At 36.5% G+C, this 22,017-nt stretch overlaps 1 protein-coding gene across 2 annotated transcripts in view; it reads right to left on the bottom strand.

Annotated features, from left to right (window-relative positions):
* Positions 1–22,017, bottom strand: part of LOC127525418 (adhesion G protein-coupled receptor A3) — a 154,580-nt gene extending 132,563 nt beyond the window's left edge. For both annotated transcript variants that reach the window (XM_051917952.1, XM_051917953.1), the window contains exons 1-2: positions 21,416–22,017; positions 3,328–3,399 (exon numbers count right to left, since the gene is read on the bottom strand). In XM_051917952.1, the coding sequence (XP_051773912.1) occupies positions 3,328–3,399; positions 21,416–21,636 (293 nt within the window). In that variant the 5' untranslated portion in view covers positions 21,637–22,017. The remainder of the gene's footprint in view (positions 1–3,327; positions 3,400–21,415) is intronic.

Below are 22,017 nucleotides of genomic sequence, written 5' to 3'. Positions count from 1 at the left end.
GGGATGGATGGAGGGATGATGGATGGATGGATGGAGGGAGGGATGGATGGATGGATGGATGGATGGAGGGATGGATAGAGGGATAAGAGATGATGGATGGATGGATGGATGGATGGAGGGATGGATAGAGGGATAAGAGATGATGGATGGATGGATGGATGGATGGACTGATGGATGGAGAGATGGAGGGATAATGGATGGATGGATGGATGGATGGAGGGATGGATAGAGGGATGAGAGATGATGGATGGAGGGAGGGAGGGATGGACAGAGGGAGGGAGGGATGATGGATGGATGAATGGATGGATAGATGGATGGATGGAGGGAGGGAGGGATGGATGGGGATGGATAAGCAGTCTGCTGACTAGAAAACATTTTGGTGAGTTATTAATGTTAATATCAATATAATCATATTGTAATGAATCATATAATTAAATGACATTTCTGCAGTAGATTTAAAGCATCCAATCTGCATTCACTTTAGAGATTTTATCATAAATTCCTCTTTGACAGCTCTGTTCTGATTAAACTGACCTTCAAATATTAAACTGGGTCTTTTTTTAGTAATTAGTAACAATTTGCCAATGACCCAATTAACTGATATAAATGTTAATAAATACAGGCACATATTTCCTCTCACTGAATCCATTCATCACCTCATGACAGACGCTGAGCAGCTCGAAGCATTAAACCAGCAGCTGGTCTCAAACAGACCCTGTCAACAGCAAAGACAAAAAACCAGCGAGAGCCACAGAAGGATCCTTGAGCGGCTCGTCTGACGGACACATTCAGACAGGAAGTAGCAGCTGAATGAATACTGATGCGGCTCTTGAGAGGGACTGAACTCGCCTCAGTCCAAACGGCACCTCACTTATCAAAGGCAGACGGTCGAACCTCCTGCGAGCTTCACGCAGGAATCTCACACACCGCACTTCCTTCAGGGAAAACAAAACTGTCGGTCCATTTGAAATGAAGTGAAAACAAGTTTAAGAAAACAACCATGAAAACCACTTTGTGTTTCTGTAATGATGAGATCATTTGAGTCACTTTTCGACCACTAGTTTGAATCGGCAAATTCCTGCGACTGCGATCACGTCTAAATCACTGCATTAATAAAGTGCTGAAGAGTTTTAAAAGCCTGCAATACATCAAAAACAGAAGTTTCAGTTTATCAAGAGACGAAAATATTCTGTAAACTACTGTTGTTGGCGAAATCCTGTGTTGCCTCAGCAATGCCGGCGCACCGGTTCACATCTCATGCACACAAATTTCACTGCATATTCATAAAAGCTGCTCTCATCAGACCATCAGAATGTCCCGAGTAAATCTCACGCACCAAGAAAATGGCCCTGCAAAACACACAATGACCTGCACACTTCAAAAAGGAATCGCTTTTTCCAGGTATTTCATTGTTTTAAACCCCAACAGTATCATTTATTTATATATAAGAAGAACCTGTTACTCAAAATACTTCCACTGACTTATTATAATTTTTTTGTTGTTGTTGTTCAACATCTATCAATGATTTAAGAGATAAATAATTACAATATTTAAATGATGTTGGTGTACCGTACAATACTGATCTCACTGGAAAACTGCTGCTATTATATATTATTAATATTAATAAATTATATTAATTAAATTATATTCATGTAATATATTAATATTACTTTAATATGATAATTAAATTAATAAATTACATAAATTCGAATATATTAATTTAATATATTAATATTACTTTAATATAATAAATATACTTATCCCACCAGAAAACTGTTGCTATTTATTATATTAAATATAATCAATTGTATTAATATATTAAAATATTATTATTATTACTTTAATATAATAAACATACTTATCCCACCACAAAACTGTTGCTATTGTATATTATTAATATTAATACATGAATTTTACTGTAATATATTAAATATAATCACGCCACTGGAAAACTATTGCTAATATATTATTCTATTAATTCTAATACATTATAATAATATTAATATTACTTGAATACATTAAATATACTCATCCTACTAAAAAACTGTTGCTATTATTAATATTTTTATTGAAATTAATTTATAATATATTATTATATTATATTAATATTATTTTAATATATTAAATATACACATCCCACTGGAAAACTGTTGCTATTATATATTATTGATATTGAAATATTATATTAAATATGTTGTATTAATATATTAAAACATTATTATTACTTTAAAATAATAAATATACTTATCCCAACAGAAAACTGTTGCTATTATATATTATTAATATTAATATATTATTATATTATATTAAATATACTCATCCTACTGAAAAACTGTTGCTATTATTAATATTTGTGTGGATATTAATTTATAATATATTATTATAATATATTAATATTACTTTAAAATATTAAATATACACATCCCACTGAAAAACTATTGCTATTATATATTATTAATATTAATATATTATTCTATTAATTCTAATACATTATATTAATATGACTTTAATACATTCAAATATATTTTTCGGACCATACAACTGTTGCTATGGTTTCCTCCTGAAAATGATGCATTCACCCAAAGTGACGTCCAGTGCATGACAGTGATCTCTGGCTCAGCTAGTGAGACTGACAGGTCACGGTGAAGCTGGGATGAATTCAGTGCACAGAATTCACACACATCCAGCTGAACTGCATGGAAGCGTCTCACATCATTGACACAGGAACTAAATAAAAGCTCCCTGCCCTTTGCATGTATCTGATCATTTCTATGTGCTTTGACTCTGCATGGTGAAACTCACGGAAAGCAAAATATCAGCAGCTCAATGCAGCGCGTCTGGAGGGACGATAAGAGCTTAAATAAGGGAGTGATGAAGGACGAATCAATCGCCGACCTCAGACAGGGTCAACCCAAAGACTTCTTTACCTCGAAACGTACAATAGAGCTGTTTTTTCCTCTATATTCTCACTATATTATACTATATATATATATATATATATATATATATATATACATATACATATATGTCAGGCTTTATAAGGCTCATATCAGGTGTTCATGTCAACTGTTGCTTTAATACGCCACATAGCTCCTCCGGATATCTGGATAATACTGATGTATGTGTGTTGAAACACAGACCTTTACACCTGATAATCACCTGGAACTAGAAGCAGATATGAAAACACATACTTCTAGTGATTGATGGGCCTCATTTCATATAGTTATTGATATATACATTTCTACATGACTTGGAGCCAAATCTCCAGTCCCGCTACGTCTCCTCTACACAGATCTATAATGGGATGGAAATGGTGATTGTACTCACAGTCTCTCCAGAGCTCTCAGGCCGAGGAAAGAGTTATTCTTCAGCGCCGAGATCTTATTGTTGCTCAGGATCCTGAGGAGACACAACAACACAAAGCCATAATTACAGGCGAACCGCTGCCATCTAAGGATTTACACACACACCGTCATCTTTACAGCCACGGCGAAAATTTATATGACTGTAAATCTCCAGCCTGCTTTATATTGTTGGAGTATTTGTGGCTGTTTGTGGTCAGAGCGATGAAAACAAAACTTCTCCAGCAACACTTACTATGAAGTTGTTGAAAGTTTCAACTAGTTATGATGACCACTGTTTATAAAGGGTCGTATTTATATCATATCAGACACTTTTATCCAAAGCAACTTACAATGTATTCAAGGCGCATATTTAATTAGTTCATGTATATTCCCTATGACCTAATGTGGCCTTGTTATTGCTAGTGTCATGCTCTACTGTTGCTACAGAAACACTATGAGAAATCAAATTTACTTAGATCTATTTAACAATATCCATCAGAGTATTTCACTCTGATAAGAACAGTTTAAGCAAAAATACAGGCATTTACATAGAGATAATAAAGGCACGGTTGCAAAAAAAAAAAAAAAAAAAAAAAACTTGTAAGTGTCATTGAGATAGTGGAAAATGGTTATGAAATACTAAATTCTGATTTTGGTCATAAAAAAGACACTATATTTTACATTATATTATATCAGCATGTGTGGGTCTACTTTACATGCATGACAAGACCCTTGTGTGATTCCCAATGCACACAAACACATATAACGAAGGTCACGCATCTCTCATGGTGATCATGTGTGAATGCAGTAGCACAGATCACCTCCGTCACGCATTCAATGCAGCATTCGAACAGCTGATGAGGCAGTTTCAGTCTCACGTGGCCTTCAGGACACAGCAAAGACACACATGATAAAGGCAACGCAAAATGATAATAAATTGTGAACGCCAGTAATAATACACATAATAATAATACATAAATACACATAATAATACACATAAAACTAAGTAATCACACGGATCTCTGAAGAATCAGAAAGACAGAATCAAGAAATGCCCTCTGTATGTCACTCACTGTGTGTGTTTGGGTTTGCTGGCATCAGATTGGCTGTGTCTGTGGAGGGCGGGGCTTAGGAGTGAGAGGCAACGCTTTTATATTTTTATATATTGTTTTCAATATCTTTGAAATCTTCAACCTTAAATAATGGCGATTTAACCATTTATTAATGCTTTATATTTTTGGTATATCTATATCTATATATATATATATATATATATATATATATATATATATATATATATATATATATATATATAAAAACACACACACATATATTATGTACAGTATACTTCTATGGAAGCTTGTTTCCGCCACTAAATAAAAAAATAAAAAAGGTAATTGCGACTTTTTATCTCACAATTCTGACTTTTTTTCTTTCTTTTTTTTTTCAAAGAATTGTGAGATTTAAACTCGTACTTTCGAGTTATAAAGTCAGAATTGCATGATATAAAGTTCCATTTCTGACTTTTTTTCTGGTAATTGCGAGTTTTTATCACGCAATTCTGACTTTATATCTCACGATTCTGACTTTTTTTTCTCAGAATTGCGAGTTTATATCTTGCGATATCTTGCTATATTTATAGTTATAGTTATAAAGTCAGAATTATGAGATATAAACGTCAGTCTTTTTTCCCTCACAACTGGACATTATAACACGCAATTGTGAGTTTATATCTCACAGTTCTGACTTTATAACTCGCAATTGTGAGTTTAAATCTCGCAATTCTGAGAAAAAAATTCAGAATTGTGAGATAAAAAGTCGCAATTACCTTTTTTATTTTTTATTTCATGGTGGAAACAAGCTTCCATAAGCTTCAGATTTTAAATGTATGCCCATGGTGACCTGTTGGTTCATCAATGAATTAGCATATTAATAATTAAGACGCTTGCAGCAGCACTAAAATTTGTCCATAAAAATAAAAAAAAGGTGAGAAGACCGTCACTAGTGATTTCCAGAATACGACCTGTTAAAATATAATTTTATGGATTTGTGAGAAGCTGCTGTGAAAGTCACAATGAGATATCTGAAATGTTTAACAAGATTCATTGAACAAGAACCACTTATAAAGTTTTCTGATGCAGAGTTTTGATGCTCGGTCTGTGTGCTGCAGAATCGAGCGCATTATTCCTCGGCGTCTGAGTCTGTAAGCTCATGTACTGCGGCACTGACAGCCAGCTCAGTGTTTTTTGCAAAACTGAGCGTGTCGTGGTGCGGAGCACGAGGTCCTTCGCTCCCACATGCCTTTTCCAGGCCTCTGTCTAACATCCAGGAAATGGCAGGCAAAACATAATTGTACATTATGTAAACAGTGCATGCCGAAACTCTACAGTATCCTTCCAACTTTCTATTTACAATATCAATTATGTTCTCCAAGGATAAGCAGAGAGAGAGAATGTGGGGACAAATTAAATATCGTCTTTCTTGAACCGCTGGAGCAAATGGTCTATGTCATTGAACTCGTTGTGTGTGATTTCTCCCAGCAGCTAAAGGTTATGACACACACACACACACACACACACACACACACACACACTATTGCTGTCTGATATTCCCATATACAGTATGCAAAGTCCGACAGGACTTCAGGAAGACCCTCCTTTTTCAAGACAAATACATCACTATCAAACTACTATTACTTTTTTAGCAGTTTTCAGTGAACTGTGCACAATATGCAATATTTCTGTTTGGATAAAATATATTTGCCAAAACATGCATTATCACTCTTAAAAATAAAGGTTCCAAACTAAGTTTTTCACAATGCCACAGAAGAACCATTTTTGGTTCCCCAAAGAACCTTTCAGTGAACAGTTCTTAATAGAACCATTATTTTTACTTGAAGAACATTTTGATAAACTAAAGAAACTTTTTTCCACTATAAAGAACCTTTTGAGCAATGGAAAGAATCCACGGATGTTAAAGGTTCTTTATGGAACCATCGAGGTCAATGACAGCACATGACATCACAGTAGGCAGAGTCACTGCGGTCACACCCACTGAGTGACGGCATCGGTGCTCAGTGAGAATGCAGTGAGTTACACACCAAAAAATGGGAAAGAGCTGTACGATTGACTACAAACAGATTCAACAAGAAATCAAAATCTTTTTTACAGACTGCTGAAAGCTACAGGAAAGAAAAAATTGATCGCTGCAATTCACAGAAACAACTGGAATCCAGGCAGAGAAAAGATTTGCAGTTACAATTTTGTCTCAGATTCACTATATTGCAAAAGGTTTTGGGATGCCTGCCTTTATGTGCACATGAACTTTAATGAAATCCCATTCTTAATCCATAGGGTTTAATATGGAGTTGGCCCACCCTTTGCAGCTATAACAGCCTCAACTCTTCTGGGAAGGCTTTCCACAAGGTTTAGGAGTGTGTTTATAGGAATTTTTGACCATTCTTCTGTAAGCACATTTGTGAGGTCAGGCACTGATGTTGGATTAGAAGGCCTGGCTCACAGTCTCTGCTCTAATTCATCCCAAAGGTGTTCTGTCGGGTTGAGGTCAGGACTCTGGTGGTCAGGACCCCTCCACCAAACTTTACACTTGGCACAATGCAGTCAGGCAAGTACCGTTCTCCTGGCAACCACCAAACCCAGACTCGTCCATCGGATTGCCAGACAGAGAAGCGTGATTCGTCACTCCAGAGAACACGTCTCCACTGCTCTAGAGTCCAGTGGCGGCGTGCTTTACACCACTGCATCCGACGCTTTGCATTGCACTTGGTGATATAAGGCTTGGATGCAGCCGCTCGGCCATAGAAACCCATTCCATGAAGCTCTCTACACACTGTTCCTGAGCTAATCTGAAGGCCACATGAAGTTTGGAGGTCTGTAGATATTGTCTCTGCAGAAAGTTGGCGACTTCTGCACACTGTGCTCCTCAGCATGCGGTGACCCCGCTCTGTGATTTTACGTGGCCTACCACTTCGTGGCTGAGTTGCTGTTGTTCCCAATTGCTTCCACTTTGTTATGATACCACTAACAGTTGACCGTGGAATATTTAGTAGTGAGGAAATTTCACGAATGGACTTATTGCACAGGTGGCAACCTATCACGGTACCACGCTTGAATTCACTGAGCTCCTGAGAGCGACCCGTTCTTTCACAAATGTTTGAAGAAGCAGTCTGCATGCCTAGGTGCTTGATTTTATACACCTGTGGCCATGGAAGTGATTGGAACACCTGAATTCAATGATTTGGAGGGGTGTCCCAATACTTTTGGCAATATAGTGTATGTTACATTTGAGGGTAAAATCAAACCCTAGGTTATATATTATATATTGCATTAATACTGTACTGTACTTAAATATTTACCATCTGTTATTCTGCATAACAGTAAAAAAGTTTGTCTGCATTTATTAAAAAACATCCATTATGATGATCCTTGTGTTCTACAAAAGGGGATGATAGATAATGTTAGACAATGGATGGATGGATGGATGGATGGATGGACGGACGGACGGATGGATGGATAGACAGACAGAAAGACGGATGGATGGATGGATGGATGGACAGATGGATGATTGGATGGATGGATGGACAGATGGATGATTGGATGGATGGAAAGATAGACAGAAAGATAGATGTATGGATGGATGGATGGAAAGACAGACAGGTGGATGGATGGATGGATGGACAGAAAGATACACAGATGGATGGATGGACGAACGGACAGACAGACAGACAGACAGATAGACGGATGGACAGACAGACGGACAGACGGATGCATGAAGAGATTGGTTGGATGAATACATCCATCTGGGTGGACGGACAGACGGACAGAAATACAGACAGACAGATGGATGGATGGATGGATGGACCCATCCGTCCGTCCGTCCATCCATCCATCCATCCATCCACCGCAGGTCACTCCCGGATAACTGAAAATGGGAAAAGAGGAGGGACGTGGTTGGAACTGAGGTGACTGGTTACTGAAACCACGCCCACCTGGCTCGACGTGATCATGTTAGCAGGCAAAGGAGCTATCTATCTAAAATATTAATAAAGATAACAAGTTATATCATTTGAAAATTCTAAAGGTTTACTGTCAATCTACGGTGTCTTTTTTACAATATAGATGCTCCAGCAACAGTAATATTGTAGTTTATGTCAGGTGTGCAAATGACAACATGAAAAATCAAATGGCCTTCATACCTTTATAATGAATCCAATCCGTCGCACTTGGGTAAAATGTCCATGAGTGTCCATTGAAAAACAAACAACAGCACTTTTTGTCCACAAAAGCGCTAAATCCATGAAATATTGATCTATTATCTATTGTTTGCATCACATTTCTTCTGAATGATCTGCTCTCCATCATCGTTCTTCAAGAAATTATGCAACCTGAGCAGCGTTTATGTTGTAAAACCGCATGATCGTATATATCTCACAAACAAATGAGCCCGCGTCCGAAGTATAATTTTTCAAAATGCAGCAGTTTTTGTTATAATATCCAAGCGTGCTGTCTGAGTTTTCTCCTGCCATTGTCATTGTAGTAAATCTCAGGAACAAAACTTTCAGCCAATGCCACGATTCAACAACGTGTGCTCTGTTTATCTTCCACATGTGTGCACATGTACACAGACGTACAGCTGTCTCAAGTCTCGACCATTAACACAGCAAGCCATATTATTTTATTGTATATATTATTATTTTATAATTGTATAATTGTACAGCGGCTTGAATTAGCTGAGGTAAAGTGACGGCTCACAGACAGCAGCGGCAAACCTGTCACTCAAGTGACCACGCCCTTAATTATGCAGAACTTTAAGGCTTAATAAAATTTAAACAGACGAGTTATAAAAAAAAATTCACCCCCTCAGAGTTGTCATGAAGGGCAAAATTAACAGTATAGACCAAAACCACAATTTGTACCAGGCTGTAAACATGTTTTTCTGCTGTAAAGTTGGTCATTTTAATATGGGACTCAATGAGATTCTGCTCTCTTTTGGAGCCTGTCCCTAGTGGCCAGTCGATGAATTGCAGTTTAAGTCACTTCCGTATTGGCTTCAAGAGAAACTGGGGGAGGTTGCCGCTTGAGTTTACCGCCCTCTAGCTGCAAAAAAAGTAATAATACTTCATTCAATTATACTTCATGCTATCACCACAAAATTTGAACCAGATGCAGCTCACATGTAGGAGAGCATCACCAAAAAAGAATTTTTCTCCGATCTTATTTACTTCCTAAGTTATTCCATGTCAAATAAAAAAAATTGAAAGATAATAAAAATTCTATATATTTTGTCTTTTATCAGCAGTTTCTCAGCATGAAAAAATCCAAATGTAATGTAATTTATATTTTCTAAAAATATAAAAAGTGTTCTATCAAACGATACCTACCTTTTGACTCTCCTTGCTATAGTTTTGTGTATGTCACCCAAAAAAACAACTCTAAAAAAGCCTTCAGGTCTTAAAGGGTTACTATAACTCAGTTTGTATTCGTCTGAAAGAAGATAGTCATATACACCTAGGACGGCTTGAGGGTGAGAAAATAATGGGGTAATTTTTCATTTTTGGGTGAACTATCCCTTTAATTCATTATTTGATCCGACGGCCTAATGTCAAGATATTATTACACAAAATTTGACTAAAAATGCAGTTTCTATTTTTGATTGCATTCCGGTGTATATGCAATGACAACATTTACATGCTGTTTCTAATGAAGCTTAGAATTCATCGTTTTACTTCAAAAGCTGTGTTTGGGTTTAGTGTGTCCAGCAGCTCGTCTGTGGGTTTGTACACTGTAAGACTGTCTGTTTTGACATCAATCACACACACAGTATTAACTCGACGCTCCCGTTGGCGATCTGAACCCGATCTCCACACACCCTGCGCCGCTCTATTATTATAAGAGCGACAGAATAAAAATACTCTGAATTACGGCGGTCCGCAGGCACCAATCACAGGGACCACGTCGAGTAAAGATCACAATCTCAACTATTACAAACATCCTGAGCGGACAGCTCCATGATTTCCAACCTCCACGGCTGAAAAGCTCCAGCCCCTGTGTTTTTCTATAATATCAGGTTACTAGGAACAGCTAACCAAAATAACATATTTCATATGGACTAACATTGACCTTGGACATGAAGCAGATTTAGCCATGGAGCTCAAGTGTGTGTTAGGAGAGTCTTGAAGCGACGACAGGCACAATTACACAAAAACAAGAATGAGTCTGAGACCAACAGCAGCACGAACACAAAAGCAATAAAGAGCCACGAAGATCTATTGGTTTTGGACACGTACCACAGTATGACTTTCTTTGAGGTGCTGTACTTTAAAGTACCATGTAAACACCAAGGTACAGGAATACGGTAATCATGTGCAGTAGTACTATGGTTCATACCAAAATAACAGCGCATTTCAGTGCAAAAGCAAAACAAACCACCCACGGTCCAACTTAACCAGCCCATGTATGTGCTGGTTTAATGCAGCTCCACGCATCATTATTTTTTATGTGATCTTGCTGCTTTATATGCAAATGGAGCTTTATTTACAGAATGTGTTTTTGTGTCATTGAGAACTGAATTCAGAATGTCTTTTGAATTCCAATTTAGTTCCTGAATTTGAATTGAGGTAGCAAACAGGATGCAGAGTTGCAAGTTGTTTTGTCTGGAAGGTTTTGATGTTTATATATGGATCAATGACGTGATGGGTCTTTTTTTTTGTCCAAAGGCCATAATAATAATAAAAAACAAAGATATGACATCCAAAGTATGTAAGGTAGTACAACTAGATCTCTTTTATTGAATCCAAAAGGTTTTAATTATATTTTGCTACATATAAAGGTATTTTAAAGATTTTGAAGTGTCAAAAGGTCATTCGGTTTAACCGTCCAAAGGCCAATACGGCCATTTCATTTGTGATTAAAATATCTTAAAATACAAATGCAAGTCAGATATTGCTAGGTGGAGTTCCCTTTCCCTCTCTGTAATAGGTCGTGTGAACCTTATGTTCCAGCATGTTCCAGTCTGCATTAGTAAATCCTTTTTCACTAATTTAGATCAGCAATTGAACGGATTTCTTTGGAATAACAAGCCGGCTCGTATCAGGAAATCAGTTCTCCAGCTTCCCAAATCTGAAGGGGGTTTAGCGCTTCCAAATTTTCAATACTACTTTTGGGCATGTAACATTAATAAATTACTTTACTGGGTTGGCCTTAAAAGTTGTGCCTCTAGTCCGCCCTGGGTGCACATAGAGATATCTTCCTCTCGTTCTTTACTTTCCAAAATCTTTTCCCAGCTTCCACTTGGGGTACACAAACTTTCGAGCAATCCAATAGTTACCAACACTATTAGGATTTGGCTTCAATTCAGGAAACAATTCGGTCTTCACAAAGCTTCAATTCATATGCCAATTTCAAATAATCACTTATTCCCCCCGTCCCTTTCAGACAGCGTCTTTGATATTTGGGCAGCTAAAGGCCTTTCTACTCTGAATGACTGAATGAATGCTTGGTGGGTGGGGGTCTATGTTGCTGTGCTGACCTGTTCTGTTGCTTTTCATTTTTTTTTTTTTTTTTTTTTTCTTAGACACCATGTCCCATTCTGCAACTGTTGTAGCACCTTTTATATGTTTGCAGACATATAAAATATTTTTTAATGTCATATTGCAGACATTAAAAAATCAGGAGTAAAATATCTAAAAATGTAACAAATGTATATTTATTTTATTCTGGCATGATTTTATAACATCATATATCAACATAGTGCAAAATGGTATTAAAATTATGTGTAGAAGTCGTTGCTTTGTTATGAGAAAGAATGTCCGGAAAAATGAATTTCATTGATGTCATTCGGAGTAACTAATATAAAGGGACCATTTCGATCAATTAATGCAGTCAATATCATGTGACAGGATGTGACATCATTCAGACACCTGCAAAGGACCACATGGTCATGAAGCAAAGTAACTAACTCTCTTTTAACTATTTGAAAAATTCATGTTTTCACTTGATCATACGCATGTCCCGAAACATCAGGTCATTTGGTACAACCGCTATAAAACATGGAAAATGTTGTAACATTTCAAAAACTTGTACTAAATATAAAATGTTTGATTGTCCTTTTGCTAGGTAGCTAGATATCAGCCTGTTAGCATTGTTTGAAAATATCGTCATTCGGTATAACCAAAAGTGTCATTCGCTAAAACTTAAACCGAATGACTTTTTTGTGACAAATTTTGTCCATCTTGTAAAAAATGACAAAAGCAGTGTTAATTAATTATAAAAACCACATTATCTCATTGTTAACACTTAATAAAACTTCAAAATTAATTGTATCTCCATTATGTTTTTTTACAATTTTAAAAACCTTATTCGTCAATGACCCATATTATATATATATATGCACTTATTTGATCAATAATACAGTAAAAATTGTGAAATATTTTTACAATTTAAAATAGCTGTTTTCTATGTGAATATATAGTAAAATGTAATTTATTTCTGTGATGCAAAGCTGAATTTTCAGCATCATTACTCCAGTCTTCAGTGTCACATGATCCTTCAGAAATCATTCTAATATGCTGATTTGTCTTGTTTTCTAAAATAATTATCAAAATGAAGTGACTTTACACTTAAAACAAGCACAAATATCTGCCAGTGGGGTCAGAAAAATAAACTTAATTTAAAATGAAAACAAGGTTTTCTGACCTCAATTTGCAGATATTTTTTTTAAGTGCAAACTCACTTCATTTTGATATGTTTTTCATTGAACAATACTTAATATCTTCAGTCATTTTGATTCTCAAGATATTTTTTTACTGGGAAACAAGACAGAAACTCTAAGGAAGAACATGATTTCTTGCAGCGTGTCTCACAGTAAAACCTCTCAACACGTTCTCAACTCTCCGTCTCTTCAGGGCTCGTATGGATTCAACACATTCAGCTGTTCCAAAGATCAGAAGCTGTTTTATGATATTTAGGAAAGCAAGCGAAGGGTCCGGCCATCTTATGACACTTTAAATAACCCCAGTATTGACTCGCCTCAAGAGGGACGCACCGCTAATGTATCCTTGGCAGACACTCTGTTTTCATTTCTTAACATTTTTAGAGAGCTGACACTCCAAACGCGCTCAGACACATTCTTGGGGTTTCTGCAAAGTCCAGACGGATTCATTAGCGTCTATGAGACGGAGCGTATCAGTGTATGTCATGGGAATTCAAATTCATTTACTGGTCCATCTGATGCAGGACAAGCAAAACTTTTACGTCACTGAGCACAAACGCCGTCACAGGTACAATAAAACCATCAACAACAGCCTCCCCTGTGTTTACAAGATAATAAAAGAAAAACGTGGCGCACTTACAAACACGTATGACTTTCTTTCTTACGTGGAACATAAATGAAGATATTTTTGATGGGGACTGCAGCTGTAGAGTTAAAAAAAAACATTCAAAAGTTTGGGGTCAGTAAGCTCATATTTAAAAACAACATGAAGGAACATCATTTGAAGTTTACACTGTATCATCAGCTATGAGGAAACCTGCAGTGATTTCTGGGAAAGATTGTCATCACTCACTGATATAAAGGACTTCGCAGATCTGAAGATGACCATATCGATTTCTTAATCTCAAAGCCATGCGGAACTCAAAATCAACGCTTTATGCGTTTTCTTACATGAAAAGAGTCCAAAGCTGCAGGGCTGAAGTGTATTATGAGATCATGTAGTCGCTTCTATCTGTTACTCTGCTGCCCTGCAGGTTTTCCCACTGTCATTTCACATTTGTGATGACAGACACTTCACCGTGTTGACCGATGTCCTTCAGTGACTCTCACAAAATCACAGACACTAAAACTACACAGAACATCAAGAGAACGGATGATGAAGCAGCATCAGTGCAGTGAGAGACGAGATTGATTGACAACAGATGTAATATTGCACAAAAACCCACAAAACCAAAAATGAGGAATAGTTCACCTAAAAATAAACCCTCACCCACATCCGCATGTCTTTTCAAACCTTTATGACCTTCTTTTTTCAGTGGAACACAGACCAAAATATGTTTAGCAAAATGTTCTTTTCTATTCAATGAAAGTGAATGAGAACATATGTTGTTAAGCTCCAAAAAATTACATTCAGTGTCTTCTAAAATCTAAACACTACCAGCGGGAAAGTCCCTTCCAAGGAAAGTCTGTTCACTCGGCGGCCATATTTGCAACGCCTCTGAGCAGCTATTTCAGACCAAGTCCTATCTATTTGAATGGGGGAATCCTGAAATCTCAAAAACTGCTTGGCGAACTCACAATTAAATATCAAATTTAAATCAGCAACGAAATCTGACATCAACTGTCCCATAAATGAAGACTTCAGATGCAAAGGCCTCTAAGGGTCGTCTGAATTTTTCTTCTAAAATTAGCATTTTTATCAAGCTCGTATATTTAGGTTCAGTAATTTCACTTTAATGGCAATTAATAAGTCCTTTTCATTGCCATTAAAGTGAAATAACTGAACATAAACATACAAGTTTGATAAAAATGCTAATTTTATAAGAAAATTTCAGATGGCACTTAGAAGCTTGCTTCTAAAGTCTTTAAATGTTGTTTCTTATGCTCAAATAGAGTTTAAAAAGCTTATTTTTTAGGCTAGACAAGCCAATGCGCATGTGCAGTCCTAAGCGCGAGTCACAGGTTTCTATGGGGAACCGGAGCTTCTAACGGCTGCTGTAGTGACGCAATTACTTTATCAGTCAGTGACTGGCTCTTTTACTTAGAAGGCGGGACGTATTCCGCCATATTGCGCGTTGCAGTTTCGCCCATTCATAACTAATAGGAGTGAATCATCTTTCTATATCTATAGCCTCTTCTTTGCTACCGGTCAAAATGTTTTTGAAAGAAGTCACCAAGGCTGCATTTATTTGATCAAAAATACAGTAAAAATTATGAAATATTATTACAATTTATAATAGCTGTTTTCTATGTGAATATATAGTAAACTGTAATATATTCCTGTGATCAAAGCTAAATTTTCAGCATCATTACTCCAGTCTTCAGTGTCACATGATCCTTCAGAAATCATTCTAATATGATGATTTGCTGCTCAAGAAACATTTCTGTTTATTATCAATGTTGAAAACAGTTGTGCTGCTTCAGATTTTTGTGGAAACTGTGATATTTTAGAATTCTTTGATAAACAGAAAATTCATAAGAACTGCATTTATTTGAAATAGAATCTTTTGTAACATTATAAATGTCTTTATACTGTCAATTTGATGCATTCTTGATTAATACAAGTATTAATTTCTTTAAAACAATAAAAGAAAATCTTACTTATGACAAAGTTTTGAATGGTAGTACATCAGATTTTTCACAAAAATAAAATAAAAAATAAAATAAAAATCAGCTTTGCATCACTGGAATGAATTACATTTCAATATATATTAAAATGGAAATTTTAAATTGTAAAAATATTTTACAATATTATTGTTTTTACTGTATTTTTGATCAAATACAAGCAGCTTTGGTGAGCAGGCACATCAAGGTAGAGTTAATGTTAGGGTTTAGTAAGAATTGAATAGAAAAGTAAACTCTTTTTGAAGCCACTTGGTACACATTTCACCTATGATAAAGCAAAGCAAGCTTAATGTTTCTAATGTTTCTGCATAGATACGTTTTTTCATGACATCACGCTGCAATTTTAAGTCACTGAAAATCTTCCCCTTCCATTTGTTTCTCACCAACTTTGATCATGAGAAAAAGTGAAAGAGGCTTGAGAAATGCTGTGAAGATTTTCCTTAAATGTCAGACAGTTCCTCACACAATCATATGACTTCAGAAGACTTATAAAACATAGTGCAATAGTTATGATAACCTTCCAATGCTTTATACTTTTTTTAAGGCTTAACAGTAAAAACCCCTTTCCACTTTCATTGCATGGAAAACAGCGATTCAGACATTTTGCTAAACATCTCCTTTTGTGTTCAACAGAAGAAAGAAATTCATACGGGTTTGGAAGGACATGAGAATTAACAATGTTGAATTATTGACCCCATTAAGACAAAGATAAGATGCAAACATTTAGAAATAAAGATAAACCTACAACCACGAAGACTAAAAAATGAGAAGTGCCCTAAATCAGTTTATATAAAAGAGGCTTTTAATGAATAAAACGAAATGAATTAAACATGAGTATCTGCTCCGTCTGTTGCACTTGCAGGGCGAAGCATCTTGCCCAAGATGTTTAATGGAGAAATGATGCCAGAATGATAATGAGGGTTGAACTGAACTACAGTAAATATCATAATACAAGTGTCTGAGGAGGAGAAAAATATGTGAGCTGAGTGCGGTTTATTTATCCTGAACTCAGAAACAAAAGTGAGACGAGGGAAGTCACCGCAGAATTATGAATGTCATGCTTCCTAGAGCAGGAAAAAGGCTTCCTGACAAACCAGAACCAAAACAAGCCACGGATCAGAGTTTAGAAGACAACAATCAGATGAACACAAGCTGAACACATCATACACTAGCAGTCAAGAATCTGGACTCGTGCTCTGTACAGAGCGCAACAATTGGATCTGGAAGTCAAAACTCCATTCATTTTCTCCATAGGAAAATTTTTTAACAATAACTTATAAACCTTAAAAGACAGCATTACTGTGAGCTACGAGGTTTTTAATCGATGGTATTTTCTTCTGTTGAAGCCATCAGCAGATTTCATCTTATTAATGAAATAATCATGTTTACCAGTGGAATTCGTAGTGAAAACTACATTACCCATGATGCTGTACAGAAAATTCCACCAATCAGAGAGTCACAGTGAGCAAATCACTAGTTCCGCCCACTCCCATGAAGCACCATGAATGACGTAATCGAGTCGATCTCTACGCTCTCTATGCAATATATATATATATATATATATATATATATAGCAATAAACCTTAAATGAATAGTTTTGTTTCTCCATTGCTTTTAATTTGATTATGTTGTTCGCAATGCTTCATGGGATTTCCCTCATTAACGTTGTTAAAGGATTAGTTCACTTTCAAATAAAATTTACCTTATCATTTACTCACCCCCATGTCATCCAAGATGTCCATGTCCTTCTTTCTTCAGTCGAAAAGAAATTTAGGTTTTTGATGAAAACATTCCAGGATTATTCTCCTTATAGTGGACTTCAATGGCCTCCAAACGGTTGAAGGTCAAAATTGCAGCTTCAAAGGCCTTTAAACGATGCCAGACGAGGAATAAGAGTCTTATCTAGCGAAACGATCGGTCATTTTCGAAAAAAATACAACTGTATATGTTTTATATAAACAGATGATCGCCTTGCGCGTGCTTCCGCTTTCCGCATTCTTCAAAAAGCTTACGCTGCATGTCCTACACCTTCCCTATTCAACTTACGGAACAGCCGTTTTTTTTCCGTAAGTAGAATAGGGAAGGTGTAGGACATGCAGCGTAAGCTTTTTGAAGAATGCGGAAAGCGGAAGCACGCGCAATGCGATCATTTGTATCAAAGTCCCTTTAAGACAAGTCATTTCACTCGGCGGCCATCTTTGAAACGCCTCTCGGGCATCCTGGGCATCATGCAGCTCATATCTCTTTGAATGGGGAAACATCAAATTCTCCAAAGCTGTTTGCCAAGCTTTCGATTAAATTTCATATTTGAAATCACCAATGAAATCTGACAACAACTGTCTCACAATTTTTTTTTTTTCCAAACGCTCAAATCATGACAAAAAAACAGTATTTAGGCTGGATCAAGCTAATGCGCATGCGCAGACCTAAATGCGCGTCTCTTGTGCCTCATTTCGGAGGCGCGCGTCTGACTGTTTCTATAGAAACCGGTGCTTCTAACGGCCGCTGCAGTGACGCGATGACTTTACAGGTCGGCGATTGGCTCTTATTTTGAAGGCGGGACTTATTCCGCCATATTGAGCGTTACACTTTCTCCCATTCAAAACAATACGAGTGACATGTCTTGTGTTATTCTATAGTCTTTGTTTGTATTTATAAAGCATATACAGTTGTATTTTTTTCGAAAATGACCGATCGTTTCGCTAGATAAGACCCTTATTCCTCGTCTGGTATCGTTTAAAGCCCTCTGAAGCTGCACTGAAACTGTAATTTTGACCTTCAACCATTTGGAAACCATTGAAGTCCACTATAAGGAGAATAATCCTTGAATGTTTTCATCAAAAACCTTAATTTCTTTTCGACTGAAGAAAGAAGGACATGAACATGATCTTGGATGACATGGGGGTGAGTAAATTATCAGGACATTTTTTATTTAAAAGTGGACTAATCCTTTAAGTTCATATTCTTGTATATTTGTATTTTTGTCCGATTTTTAAATACTTTCTTGCTTCAAATCAAAGCTTGTAAAGTTGTGATTCACCTCGTCGCGGTTGATGATGTATTTTTGTATGTTTGCATCACCCTTGTTCCCTCAACTAAACCCAATCTTCCATTGGCTTTTGGATTATTGCAGAAAAAAAGCGAAATTTTATGATTCTTGCACATTTTGTTAATGAAAATCTCACAAATTAGCACAACTCTCATGAATTTTGAAGCCTACAGTAAATACAATAGGCAGAAGTCAAAAGCTAAATGACTATAAAGGAACTACACCATGGTCACATGACCTCAACATCACCATCAGTCTTTATTAAAAAAGAAAATCCCTCAAAGTTTGAGTTAGAATAGTTTGCAAGAGTGGGTTAAGGACATATTTTTGCAACATCGAGATAGTTATTGAAGTGAATTGAGCTATAGAAATAAAGTTGACTTGACCTGTTCAGCGTGAGACATTCAATGTCCCTGACAAACTCTGCAGTCCCATTTAGACTCTTTTTGAAACAAGTCAAAGCTTTAAAAGGTCTCATGGGTGTATTATTAATGTATTTTATGTAATAAAATGAAACAAAAAAAAAAATCTTGAATACCTACTAAAAGCCCATTCAAAAAACCCACTGACTTCAGCACAATGAAACCGGAAGTGCTAAAATGCAACTTGTTTCTGGGTTTGACCTACAAAAATACATCATCCCTGCAGAACTCTATTATGAGTAGAATTATAGTGCAGTGATGAAAACTCTGAAATAACACAAATGGAAATTAGAAATCAAAACCTCTCTTATATTTGAGCTTCTTCTCTGTCTAGTTTCCAGCTCTGATCATTCATGAGGTGCTTTACCCAACATTGTATTCAAAAATCATTTCAAGATTTTAAAACGTTTAGAAGAAAATGTGTTACGACCGTGAGAAAGAAATTCAGTGAAGTGTCCAAACTTTCGACTTCAAGTGTAATTTCTCCCTCGTGGCCTGTGAAAGATGTCTGAATGGAATCAGAGGGAATAACTGAACATAGATTTACGAACAACAGTCTTTGGTCAACAAGAGCTGTGATGTATAAAAACACAAAAGCAGTAAACTTCACTCCAGCAACACGTTTCATTATTTACAAACAGAAACCATTTTATCACTCATTACAGCCAGCAGCTAAAACCATTATAATTAATTAAAACACGACTCACATGTATTAAAGTAATGCTTACTACAAGCCCTCGTTGCAAACGCAGGTACGCCAGGGGAAAATTATTTATGCAATTAAAAATGCATTAGGAGTTTTCAGAGAGCGAATCACAAACGCAGCACTATTGCCCAGAAATCACTCTCCTCAGATTCAATATGGTGCTTTAAAAGAGACTATCTCTAAGAAAAGTTCTTCAAGAGTTCTTCACAGCACCTTTGGGTTTTTTCTTTTCTTTCAAAAACCCTCTTCTTATCAAGAGCATGTTTAGGGATTCTAAAGTTGCAACATAGTTTTTTTTTTTTTTTTTTTTTGGAGATCAATAAAGTTCTTGGTGTTTCTTTATAGTTCCTCAGATCAGCGTTTTGGTCAATTAAAATCACATAAAACACAAATATTTAAATGGTTCTGATATCAGATTCTAATTATGACAATTATTGACTGCAGTGTTGTATTATTCTAGAAATCTGTAGCATTTCTTACATGATTTTCTTCCATGGATTAATCACTTCTACTCCTGTTTTTCTCTCTCTGAAGATATAAGCATTTGCTGAATGAATAAATGTAAAAACAAAACTGATTTGACTCAAAATAATATGACAGGCAAAAAAATGTATGCATTAATGCATGGGTCGTCCATACACTCTAAAAATGTTGGGTTGAAAATGGACAAACCAGTGGTTGGGTTAAATGTTTGCCTAACATGCTGGGCAGTTTTATTTAACCCAACTACAGTACTGTTTAAAAATTACTATATAGCTGGTATAAAATGAACCCAAAATATGTTGGAAATTAAAAATCAGACACATTATTACTAGAGGAAACAATAACAATCAAAAGGTGAACATTTATTAATAAGCAATTTAATAAATGTTTATTGTTTAATTATTATTCATTAAACTCATTAATAAATGTTCATTTCCAACATACTTTGGGTTCATTTTAAGCAAGCAATACTTGAGTTAAATAAAACTACCCAGCATGTTGGGCAAACATTTAACCCAACCACTGGGTTAAAACAACCAAATTGCTGGGTTTGTCCATTGGGTTGTTTTTAACTCAGAATTTTTTTTTTTTTTTTTTGATAGGAGATTCGGATCTCCTATCAAACGGCTAAACTGCTGAAATCACGTGACTTTGGCGCTCTGAGTCACTGATCCGATTCGTAAAGCTCCGAAGCAGTGTTTTGAAATCGGCCCATCACTAGATATTGTTGAATAGTCGTTGTTTTATTTTGTTGGTTTTTTGGCGCACAAAAAGTATTCTCGTCACTTTATAATATTAAGATAGAACCACTGAACTCACATGAACTGTTTCAAACATGTTTTTAGTACCTTTATGGATCTTGAGAGTTACAATGGCGTCGCTGTCTACAGAGGCCTCACTGAGCCATCGGATTTCATCAACAATATCTTAATTTGTGTTCCGAAGATGAACGAAGGTCTTACGGGTGTAGAACGACAGTAATAAATGACATTATTTTCATTTTTGGGTGAACTAACTATTTAACACACATGAACACTTAAGTGTGAGAGTTACTCACAGTGACACTGTCGTGTTGGGTAAAGAGCTGGGCTGCATGGTTTCCATCAGGTCCGCATCACCACACAAAACCTTCACGCGCACGCTCTGCCTATTAAACTCCTTTGATCTCTCTGAAGTGCAATGACAGCTGTCAATCATCAAGTCAGGACAGTATCTGCTGCTGCACGCGCTTCTCCAGCAGCCCGCGAGCGCCGCGCACAGCACGAGGAGCACCTTCATTGCGCACTTGAGGATGATCTATACAGCGCACTGTCACGTTACTTCCAGCCAATCCGGGATACAATTATTGATCATCTCAGGGTAGATCAAATACAGAGGACTATTGGTCCCTAGTGATCAGTGACAAAATATTACCAGTTCTGCATCATACGCCAGTTTAGATGTAGGTTTGCATCCTCATTGCACGCGCTTCTGTTCATCCTTATTATCCAAAAGTGAAGAAAAGTTTTGTTCCAGTGCGCGTCTCGGCGTTCAAGCGCGCACTTCAGCGCATTAGAGCCAGTGTGAGTAACTTCTGCAAGTATGTACTGCTGTCAACAGGTTGCTGTAGGTGGATGAAGTAACTTCTAGCGATGCGCGTCCTGTCACACGCGTTCCTCC

Source organism: Ctenopharyngodon idella, chromosome 13 (genome assembly GCF_019924925.1).
Source record: "Ctenopharyngodon idella isolate HZGC_01 chromosome 13, HZGC01, whole genome shotgun sequence".
Taxonomy (NCBI): domain Eukaryota; kingdom Metazoa; phylum Chordata; class Actinopteri; order Cypriniformes; family Xenocyprididae; genus Ctenopharyngodon; species Ctenopharyngodon idella.
Note: the sequence above shows the minus strand (reverse complement) of the source record. Positions and strands in the feature narration are given on the sequence as shown.